Source organism: Astyanax mexicanus, chromosome 8, assembly GCF_023375975.1.
Source record: "Astyanax mexicanus isolate ESR-SI-001 chromosome 8, AstMex3_surface, whole genome shotgun sequence".
Taxonomy (NCBI): domain Eukaryota; kingdom Metazoa; phylum Chordata; class Actinopteri; order Characiformes; family Acestrorhamphidae; genus Astyanax; species Astyanax mexicanus.
In genome coordinates, this window is record NC_064415.1 from 543,001 (window position 1) to 555,000 (window position 12,000).

Below are 12,000 nucleotides of genomic sequence, written 5' to 3' on the forward strand. Positions count from 1 at the left end.
CATTAATAAGAACCACTGATAGCGCTTTTCCACCGATGTAGAACCGGCACGCCTCTGGTTCAGAAACCTAATTTCGAACCGTTTATCGCATTTCCACCAACAAAAAAAGGTTCAGGAATTAGAAACGTTTGTTTGCAGTGGGAACAGAAGAAAACTACAGTGAAGGAAAGCAGTATTTGATCACCTGCTGATTTTGAATGTGTGTTCTCAAACTTTAAAAAAATAAATATTTTAATAAATAGTTTCATAAACACTATAAACAAACCTAAAATACTGAGTGTTTGAGTATTCAAATAGATATTTCTTAAAAGTTCTATTGCACAAGTTAAATACAAGTTTAGTATAAATTTACTATATGTTATTCCTGAAGTCATTAGAGGCATTACAGTAGTTAAATCAGCTGTAAAAATACATTTAAATCATCCTTCAAGCTACAGTATTAATATATTTAAAGTGCTGTAGTTACTGCTGTATTTTACTGGGATTAAAACCCTCATACAGTAGAAACAGCAGCAGGAGCTGTTGTGATATAAACCAGACACCGACCGGCACTAGTTTAGAGGAAGAAAAATGCAGAATATGACCCTAAAAACACCATCATCCCCACCGTCAACCTCCTTGCCTCCACCAGGGCACTAAAAAATAGGTCGTGGGTGGGTCTTCCAGCATGACAATGACCCAAAACATACAACCAAGGAAACAAAGTAGTGGCTCCATAAGAAGTATATCAAGGTCATGGAATGGCTTAGCCAGTCTCCTGATCTCAATCCCATAAGAAATCTATGGAAAGAGCTGAAACTTTGCATTTCCAAAAATCATTCCTAAAAACCACACGGATTTGTAGATAATATGCGGAGAGGAGTCGGCTAAAATTACTCCTAAAGTGTGCAATCCTTATAAGATAAGATTTTTGCAACCAAGTATTAAATGATGTTTAATACTTAAGGGGGTCAAATACTTATTTCCTTCAATGAAATTGAAATAAATTTGTATTTATCATTTAATGTACTTTTCTCTTCATTTAGTTTTGTTTTAATATTCTAGGTGTCACTGTTAAAATAAAGCTGGTTTTAAATGATGAGATGTTTCTTTTTATTCCATTCATTTTTAGTATTTAAAGTGTAGTTAAAAGTCAGTGGGGGCTCAAATACTCAAACACTCCACGGAACTTGTGACAGTAGTCACATTTTTTTTGTAGTTGTAATTCCTACCCTGACCTTTGGGGGCAGTAGTGGTTATTTACCCCAGATTACAAGCCGTCCAAAAATGGAAGCCATGTGGTAAAAATGGAGGTTTAGAGGAAGCTGTTGCTTCTTTCCTCTGATTAAGGAACCTTTGTTTGAAGAACTTAAAGTTCGAAGCTCAACGTAAGTGTTTTAATGGTAATTGTGTTAGAAAAATATTTGTACTTATTTGTACTTTTCGCTGTTTTACTACATTTCTCAGAATTTCTATAGACTTCTAAGGACTATTTCAGCCAAACCTGGTGAGAATTATCTGATTTTTTTTGGAAGATCCTTTTAAAAGAATTGTAGATTAATTACAGAGCAGTACGGGTACAACAGATTACAGTGCTGGTGATTCTGTATCTACTGTAACTGTAGATTAATTACAGAGCAGTACGGATACAACAGATTACGGTGCTGGTGATTCTGTATCTACTGTAACTGTAGATTAATTACAGAGCAGTACGGATACAACAGATTACAGTGCTGGTGATTCTGTATCTACTGTAACTGTAGATTAATTACAGAGCGGTACGTGTACAACAGATTTGTAAGGGGTCAGGCTGCACCGCCAGCTGCCAGCAGAGGCCGGCAGCGGCGTGGCACTGTTCCCCAGGGAGACTCCAAATCCCAGAGTTCCAGGAGGTAATCAGGTCCAACCATCCACACCTGCTGGATCCTCTATATAAGGCTGAACTTTCTGCTTGCCTTTGTCACACCTTTTTTGCGTGCTGACCGGTATGGTATTCTTCTGACAACGGCAAAGACAAAGACAAAGACAAAGACAAAGGCAAAGACCACTCCCAAGGCAAAGGCAAAGACAAAGGCAAAGACTACTGCAAAGGCAAAGACAAAGGCAAAGCAAAGTCCAGTCAAGTCAAGTCCAGTAAAGTCAAGTGAAGTCCAGCCAAGTTCAGTCAAGTAAAGCCCAATCAAGTCAAGACCAGCCAAGGCAAAACAAACAGCCTCCTAAGCCTTAGACAAAGGGCTGGCAATAAGATTGGTAGAGTGGAATTGTTCTCCACCTACCTGAAAAGAAATAAAGGGAATTTAAGTTTATTTGTTTTTTGGGAAGAGTTTTTTAGTTTGAGCCACACCGCATGGTGTCTCCTTTGTTTGTTTTCCCGCCTTTTTCTTGTATTGCTTTAAAGGGCGTAATTCCAGCCCTCACCGGCACTCTCCTGGTGGCGCAGTGATAGAGTGTTGGACTAGTAACCCAGAGACTGCTGGTTCGAACCCAGGTCTGGGCAGTTGCAAAATCACTTGCCAAAACACATAAAAGTAATACAATACATACATAATAATATACAGATAAATAAATATACATAAATAAATAAATATATAAATACTTAAATATAAATAAATAAAACCCTGTTTTCACGGGTTTTCCTCTCTGCGCTTGGGTCCGATCCCTGACCGTCCCGTTACAAGATTACAGTGATGGTGATTCTGTATCTACTGTAACTGTAGATTAATTACAGAGCAGTACGGGTACAACAGATTACGGTGCTGGTGATTCCGTATCTACTGTAACTGTAGATTAATTACAGAGCAGTACGGGTACAACAGATTACAGTGCTGGTGATTCTGTATCTACTGTAACTGTAGATTAATTACAGAGCAGTACGGGTACAACAGATTACGGTGCTGGTGATTCTGTATCTACTGTAACTGTAGATTAATTACAGAACATATATGATAAAATCAAATACTAAAGATCTTTATTGTTTTCAGTCACTAAACTCCAGTGTGAAACCGAAACTAAACATATAAAATACAATATAAAAACACATCAACCTTGGTTCTGGCAGACAGGAACCAAACCTCAGAATAAGCTCCTCCCTGCACATGAGAATAACCTGACTGTTGAAGCTTCTGACGTTTAAACAAAGGTTTATCAGATGATCTCTGAGAACTTTCGGTTTCCTTCGGTTTTCTACTTCCCTTTCTTTCCAAAGTTTCCTACAGTTTGAACTTGGCGTATAGAACCAGTTTTAGGTGCCAAGTTTTTTATTTTCCTGTTTTCTATTTTATAACTTGTGAGACTGGAATTCTCATTTAACCTCCGGTGAAAAAAACTCTGCATATTTCAGCTTCTGCTGCTTGTAATTCACAGCATTTAAATCCATTATTAGTGGGAATTTTTCAGAGTTCAATGGTCAGAAAGTCATTAATAGTGATTTATTAACCTGTCCTGATTAAATCAATCTGTAAGTAAGTCTGTGATTCTAGGCTGGTCCAATCACAGTGGGCTTTATTCGGATATATACGTCAACACTTCACAATAAGGGCCACAAATAACACAATTGACATAATTGACATTAGTTTTGTACTAAACATTATTAAACATTATAAAATGTTAAAACTTATTTGTGATGTATATAATAATAAATTCAGGCATTAGTTGCAACCATTATAATAAATAACTAGAAAATTGCATTTCCTGAAGAAAACTCAGGATGGTTGTGCAGCTAAAATGGCTCCCTATGGTATCTGTGGTGGTTGCTAAGGTGTTGCTGTGTGGTTGCTAAGGTGTTGCTATGGTATCCATGGTGGTTGCTATAGTGTTGCTAAGGTGTTGCTATGGTATCCATGGATGTTGCTATGTTGTTGCTAAGGTGTAGGTAGGTGGTTGCTATGGTGCCTGTGGTGGTTGCTATGATGTTGCTAAGCAGTTGCTAGGTGGTTGCTAAGGTGGTCCTAAGCAGTTGCTAGGTGGTTGCTAAGGCATTGTTGGGTGGTTGCTGCGGTATCCATTGAGGTTGCCATTGTGTTGCTAGGTGGTTGCTAAGGTGTTGCTATGGTATCCATGGTGGTTGCTATAGTGTTGCTAAGGTGTTGCTATGGTATCCATGGATGTTGCTATGTTGTTGGTAAGGTGTAGCTAGGTGGTTGCTATGGTGCCTGTGGTGGTTGCTATGATGTTGCTAAGCAGTTGCTAGGTGGTTGCTAAGGTGGTCCTAAGCAGTTGCTAGGTGGTTGCTAAGGCATTGTTGGGTGGTTGCTGCGGTATCCATTGAGGTTGCCATTGTGTTGCTAGGTGGTTGCTAAGGTGTTGCTATGGTATCCATGGCGGTTGCTATGATGTAGCTAAGCAGTTGCTACGGGGTTGCTAAGGCATTGCTAGGTGGTTGCTATGGTGTCCATGGAGGTTGCTATGGTAATGCTAAGGTGTTGCTAGGTGGTTGCTATGGTGTCTGTAGTGGTTACTATGATGTAGCGTAGCAGTTGCTAGGTGGTTGCTAAGATGTTGGTATGGTATCCATGATGGTTGCTATATTGTTGCTAGGTGGTTACTAAGGTATTGCTAGGTGGTTGCTAAGGAGTTTGTGTGTCTGTGGTGGTTGCTATATTGTTTCTAAGGTTTTGCAGGGGTGAAAAAGCACATATGTGCAACCATAATAATGTATTAATTATTCTCTATTAATAATGAGTTGATACATTCTGGCTTAATTAATGAACCTTTACTGTAAAGAGTTACTGGATATACTAATGGAAAGGGAAGTAAGGCTATTAGTGACCCAACCAATCAAATGACCCTACATGTAGCACAGGGAGCGGATAGTGTACACACCTGCAGCAGAGCTGACCCCAACAGAGTTTACTTTCAGAGATCCCCAGAGTACTGATTTCAGGAGGACCAGAGATCAGTACTCTGGACTAGAACAGGCACTCTCCCGGCTCTAAAACTAAAAACAGCTTTTACACTTTTACACCAAATTAACCAAACTCACGAAGCAAGTGCTACCGAGTTCACACTGACCCTGTGACCCAATAGTGAGGCTCTGTTTCACCATCAAAACTCTCTCTGTGTTTTTATAAGGGGTTTAGTACACAGCCTGCATTCAACAGCGCTGAGATCATTCACGATTCACTGCAAAAGACAGAAGCTTTTATTTATTTTTCTATTCGTCTGTTCTTTTTAAAGTTTCTGGAGCTCTGAAAGGGTTAAAGTTGGGTCTGATTCAGCCGCCGGCGGGACGGGGGGGGGGGGGTCACTGCATTCTCCCTTCCTCCCCTGTTTAAAAAGCCTGTGCACCGACGGAGATTCCAGACGGCTGTCAGGAGGAACCAAGAGAGAGAGAAACTAAAAGCATGAAGAAAAACAACCTCGGTAAAAGTGACAGGAAGAACCACAGCAAATAACTAAAAGGGGATTTGACGGAGAACCACATTCACAGCATGTGAAAGGAAAGGAAAGGAATCAAGATTTAGAAGGAGAAAGAGGGTAAGAATAAAGAGGATAAGAAATTTCTTTTTGAGAAGAACTGAGACTTAAAAAGAGAACCTTCCTAAGAAGAGCAAGAAAAGAAGAGCCGCTGGATGGAACCAAGACTTGGTTTAATCTTCTAGGATTAAAAAGAAATGCTGCAAAGAACTAAGACTAAAAAGGTCTTAGTCTTTTAAAGACTATTAGAAGGAACCATTGAAAAAAAGTCTTAAAAAAAAGAAGACTTAAAAGAAGAACAAATAAGAGAATTTAGGATTTTAAGAAGAAGAACCTCTAAAAAAACAAAGACTTTTAACTTTAGAAATTAAGAAAAGAACTCAAGGAGAACCTCCAAACGATTAATGAGGATTAAGCACTAGGAGTAGCTGATGCACAATAGAAGAACCAAGGCTCAAGAAGAGAACTTCTGCAAAGAACTAAGACTCGCAAAGGGAACTTCTACAAAGAACCCAGACTCAAGAAAAGAACTTCTGCAAAGAACCAAGACTCGAAAGGGGAACTTCTACAAAGAACCAAGACTCAAGAAGAGAACTTCTGCAAAGAATCAAGACTCACAAGGAGAATTTCCGCAAAGGACCATTAGGAGAACACAACTCCCGAACAGCAAGAAAAAAGGACCATTGAGAGAAGCTACGACCTAAATGGAGAAAACCTTCAAGAGCATAAGGAAGAACCACTGAAAAGAACAACGACTTAAAAGAACAAAGACTTAAAAGAACAAAGACTTAAAAGAACATAACCCTTACAAAGACTCAAGAATGATAAGCAGAACCTCCAAAAGACTGTAAGGAATAATCACTAAGCTGATGCGCAATAAAAGAACCTCTCAAAGAATCTTTCGAATAACCACTGCAAAGAACCAAGATCTTTAAGGAAAACCTCTTAAAAAAACTGAACCGTAAAAAGGGTAAAAACTCCCAAACAGCAAGAAAAAAGAACCCTGAGAGAAACTGAGATTAAGGTGGAAACAGTGAAAGAATCCAAAACTAATCTCCAACAGTATTGTTTCCATAATATCTCTCCTTCCAGCTTGGAACCGGACAGGTAACCATGGACGTTTTCCTCCCGTCGCACATCAACGAGACCCAGGACTACAGTTATGAGGACTACTACAACCTAGCAGCTTCGGTGGACTATGGACCTTGCCAGAAGCATCAGGCGAAGGAGTTCAGCCAGGCGTTCCTGCCGGTGTTCTACTCCGTTACTTGCGTTCTTGGCTTTGTTACAAACTTCTTTCTTATCGCCGTTTTCATCAAGTGTAAATCTCTGAGAAAAGCACTTCCTCTGAACATGGTGAGCGCCGACCTCGTGTTTACGGCCACCCTTCCCTTCTGGGCGGTGTACGCCGGAGACGAATGGGTCTTTGGGCACCATGCGTGCAAGCTTGTGACGTTCCTCTACATTGTTGGGCTGTATGGCAGTAATCTGTTTGTGGGATTTATGATTCTGCAGAAATATGTGGACATGGCATGTGGGAGTGTAACCAGAGCCAGGAGAAAAATAGGACTTTCCGTTGTCCTCTGGCTTCTTTCTGCTCTGGCGGCGGCTCCACATCTGTACTTCGTAGAAGCTCACGAGTTCCAGGGCCAGCAGATCTGCACCAACCACTTCTTGCACAAACACGGCTGGAAGATTTACATGAGGTATCAGATGATAGTCCTCGGGTTCTGCGTTCCTCTCGCCGTCCTCGTCTTCTCGTCCGTTGTGGTTCTCCGAATCGTGGCGAGGAGGACCCTTCTCCTGCAGAGGTCTAAGACCTTGATGTTGGTTCTGGGGTTCACGCTTCTGTTCTTCGTCCTCTGGTTCCCCTACACCGTGGTGATGTTCTTGCATTCTCTGCAGGAGCTTCATATCATTTCCGAGTGCGTCACCAGCCTGCACCTGGACCTGGCGATCGTGGGGACGGAGTGCATCGCGTTCATGCACGTTTACGTGAACCCGGTAGCGTACGTTCTCCTCAACAGGAGGATCTGGAGGAAGATGCGAGGGCGATGCATGGCTCGGACGGAGAACCTGCTCGGTGCCTCTGAAAGTGCTGGCAGTGGTTCCAGTCAGGAGAGTGCCGTGGAGCTGAAGGCACTTCATATGTACCCTGCTGAATCTGAAGGGTCTAATGCTGAGCGACAGGGGCATTTCTTACCGTATCTAACATAGTAATCTTCATATTCATAAAGTTTTAAGAATTAATATTTGGTGGAATAACCCTGGTTTTAATCACAGTTTTAATTTCATGCATCTTGTCATCATGTTCTCCTCCACCAGTCTTACACACTGCTTTTGGATAACTTTATGCTGCTTTACTCCTGGTGTAAAAATTCAAGCAGTTCAGTTTGGTGGTTTGATGGTTTGTGATCATCCATCTTCCTCTTGATTATATTCCAGAGGTTTTTAATTTGGTAAAATCAAAGAAACTCATCATTTTTAAGTTCTCCCTTTTTTTTTTATAGAGCTGTATATCATCACTTAATTTTGTGATGGATCTGTACTCAGCTTAAGTTCTAGTGAATATTATATGATTTTTATTTCTATTTGCTTATTAAGACCTTTGCGCTTTACTGACCTGAACTAAAGTAACTTGATTTTTTAATTTTAAAAATAGCATAATCTTGAATTATGTAGACAATATAAGAAATTTGCATGAAACATGTTGTGTGGTATGCTCAACTAACATTCAACTACATGACTATTAAATGTAACTGAACTAAGAGTAAGGTAAAAGTAAATTATTCTCTATTGAAACTCTACACTCAACTCTAAGTTCAACCATAATCTTAGTATTTTAAGGGTTAACTCTGGGTTTTAGGGATGATTTAAGGTTGAGTTAGGATATTGTTTAGGTTATATAGACAATCCACTTAACTAAGTTTTCAGTTAAAAGCATATTAAATATATTTGAGGCATCAATAATGGACCATCCAAATGAAGTGACACCAGTTGTGCTATTAACAATGATATATATTTCACTACCAGTCACAGTTAGTTGCTATGATTTTATTGTAGTGTTCATAAAGAGCAATAACCCAAAATGACTTAACTTGACTTAAACACATATTAAACATATGCAACCATATTGAAACATAATCATTTGTAAACACATTATAGAACAACCCTAAAAACTAAGAACTAGCACTATTTGCTGTGGTGTCTTGGGTAGTTTGCACTTCGTTTATGCATATGGGAAAAATCTGTAATAATCTTATTTTTTTATATTTTTCTAACTATTTTGTTCAGAATTTAAAAATAATTTTAATTCATTATTTTTGCTTTAATTATTTTCTGAACTTTAGCTGCATCTATTCTAATGGGAGTTTTTCTACAGTATATTGTAGATTGTATATTATTATTGCTAAAAAAAAGTTATAATATTGTGTTTTAAACAGTATAAAACCTCTATACAGTACTGTCTATTTTTATGTATGAAATTATACTAATTTATCGTAAAGTGTATCTACAGTGTGTTATTCTTGAAATATTTAATTTACAGTTTTAAAATAAAAGATAAACAGTATAAACACATGATATGGTGATATAGTTGTGAGTTTTTGAGTGAGAAAAGTGTGTCTGTACATCTTTTCTTTATTTGTTTTAAATTTAAAACTTTTAGAACTTTAATTCTTTTAAAAAATCTAATAATAAGATGATAGAGTTGATTATGGTGATAATGATGATAGTAGTAATGCTAGTAGTGATGCTGATGATAGTGATGGTGATGGAGATGATTATGATAATGGTAATGATAGTGATGATGATGATGATGATGATGATGATGATGGTGATGACAAAGAGGATGATGATAGTGATAATGGTGATGATTATAGTGATGATAATGATAAAGATTATGATGATGATAGTGATGAAGATGATGGTGATGATATTGATGATGAAAATGATATTGATGATGGTGATGATGAAGGTGATAAGCATAATGAATATGATAGTGATGATGATGCTGCTGATGATGATAGTGATGATGGTGATGTAATGAAGATGATTATAATGACAATGATGATGAGAGTAATGATAGTGATGGTAGTGATGATAGTGATGGTAGTGATGATAGTGATGGTAGTGATGATAGTGATGGTAGTGTTGATAGTGATGTAGTGATGGTAGTGTTGATAGTGATGTAGTGATGGTAGTGTTGATAGTGATGGTAGTGATGATAGTGATGGTAGTGATGATAGTGATGGTAGTGATGGTAGTGATGATAGTGATGATAGTGATGTAGTGATGGTAGTGTTGATAGTGATGGTAGTGATGATAGTGATGGTAGTGATGATAGTGATGGTAGTGATGATAGTGATGGTAGTGTTGATAGTGATGTAGTGATGATAGTGATGGTAGTGTTGATAGTGATGGTAGTGATGATAGTGATGGTAGTGATGGTAGTGATGATAGTGATGGTAGTGATGATAGTGATGTAGTGATGGTAGTGTTGATAGTGATGGTAGTGATGATAGTGATGGTAGTGTTGATAGTGATGGTAGTGATGGTAGTGATGATAGTGATGGTAGTGTTGATAGTGATGTAGTGATGATAGTGATGGTAGTGTTGATAGTGATGGTAGTGATGGTAGTGATGATAGTGATGGTAGTGTTGATAGTGATGTAGTGATGATAGTGATGGTAGTGTTGATAGTGATGGTAGTGATGTAGTGATGATAGTGATGGTAGTGATGGTAGTGATGATAGTGATGGTAGTGTTGATAGTGATGTAGTGATGATAGTGATGGTAGTGTTGATAGTGATGGTAGTGATGATAGTGATGGTAGTGATGATAGTGATGGTAGTGTTGATAGTGATGTAGTGATGGTAGTGTTGATAGTGATGTAGTGATGGTAGTGATGATAGTGATGGTAGTGATGATAGTGATGGTAGTGATGATAGTGATGTAGTGATGGTAGTGATGATAGTGATGGTAGTGATGATAGTGATGGTAGTGTTGATAGTGATGTAGTGATGGTAGTGATGATAGTGATGGTAGTGATGATAGTGATGGTAGTGTTGATAGTGATGTAGTGATGGTAGTGTTGATAGTGATGGTAGTGATGATAGTGATGTAGTGATGGTAGTGATGATAGTGATGGTAGTGATGATAGTGATGGTAGTGATGATAGTGATGGTAGTGTTGATAGTGATGTAGTGATGGTAGTGATGATAGTGATGGTAGTGTTGATAGTGATGTAGTGATGGTAGTGATGATAGTGATGGTAGTGATGATAGTGATGGTAGTGTTGATAGTGATGTAGTGATGGTAGTGATGATAGTGATGGTAGTGATGATAGTGATGGTAGTGTTGATAGTGATGTAGTGATGGTAGTGATGATAGTGATGGTAGTGTTGATAGTGATGTAGTGATGGTAGTGATGATAGTGATGGTAGTGATGATAGTGATGGTAGTGATGATAGTGATGGTAGTGATGGTAGTGATGGTAGTGATGATAGTGATGGTAGTGATGATAGTGATGATATTAATGATAGTGTTGGTAGTGATGATAGTGATGATAGTGATGATATTAATGATAGTGATGATAGTGATGGTAGTGATGATAGTGATGGTAGTGATGATAGTGATGATATTAATGATAGTGTTGGTAGTGATGATAGTGTTGGTAGTGATGATAGTGTTGGTAGTGATGATAGTGATGGTAGTGATGATAGTGATGATATTAATGATAGTGTTGGTAGTGATGATAGTGTTGGTAGTGATGATAGTGTTGGTAGTGATGATAGTGATGGTAGTGATGATATTAATGATAGTGATGGTAGTGATGATAGTGTTGGTAGTGATGATAGTGATGGTAGTGATGATATTAATGATAGTGATGGTAGTGATGATAGTGTTGGTAGTGATGATAGTGATGGTAGTGATGATATTAATGATAGTGATGGTAGTGATGATGGTGATGATATTAATGATAGTGTTGGTAGTGATGATGGTGATTTTTATGATGGTGATGGAGAAGTCTGTTCACACTCGTTGTTAAGAGGGTTTTCCTGCATTAGTAATAAAGAGCCCCGCCCGCTCGGCTCGGCTGAGTCACGCTGTTTGTTTTTAGTGTGTTGAGTTAAATGTGGTTATTCATCACCATGACTACAGTCCTGCCGGATAAAATACCGCCCTGTTATAAACACATCACTGTGGAGAGATTTAATCCCCAAATCCCACAACATTAACCTGTTTCACTCAGCAGAACATTTACACAACATTTCCCTGCATTTATCTCAGGAAAATCACATTTATATCTGCGATTTTCCAAGAATTCCTGTCTGGAGGCTTTTCTCCGCTTCTGCCTTCAGATCAACAAGATTATCACAGCCAGAGGGTCTGATGTCAGATTTACCACCTTAAGAACCCTATTTTACCTTTATTTATAGTCGAGTCGTCCACTGTGCACCGTGCAGCTTGATATAGGGCGTGTCAGCGTGTCTTTGCTATCGTAACGTCAGGAAAAGTACATCTTGTGCAGCTCAAAGTGCATAAAAGGCAAATACTAATCCTCTTAATTAATGATGGGTGTGGTTAAGTTTGGGCATAACGTGA

At 38.7% G+C, this 12,000-nt stretch overlaps 1 protein-coding gene across 1 annotated transcript; it reads left to right on the top strand.

Moving 5' to 3' along the window:
* The first annotated feature begins 5,265 nt into the window (after positions 1-5,265).
* On the top strand, positions 5,266-8,405 carry LOC103039935 (C-C chemokine receptor type 1). The gene has a single exon (XM_007232471.3). It carries the CDS (start codon positions 6,508-6,510, stop codon positions 7,609-7,611), a length of 1,104 nt encoding a protein of 367 aa, XP_007232533.2. The 5' UTR covers positions 5,266-6,507; the 3' UTR covers positions 7,612-8,405.
* The last annotated feature ends 3,595 nt before the right edge of the window (positions 8,406-12,000 follow it).

Excerpts from the sequence above, each read along its gene's own strand:
- LOC103039935 (XM_007232471.3), top strand. The coding sequence starts at position 6,508 with ATGGACGTTTTCCTCCCGTCGCACATCAACGAGACCCAGGACTACAGT.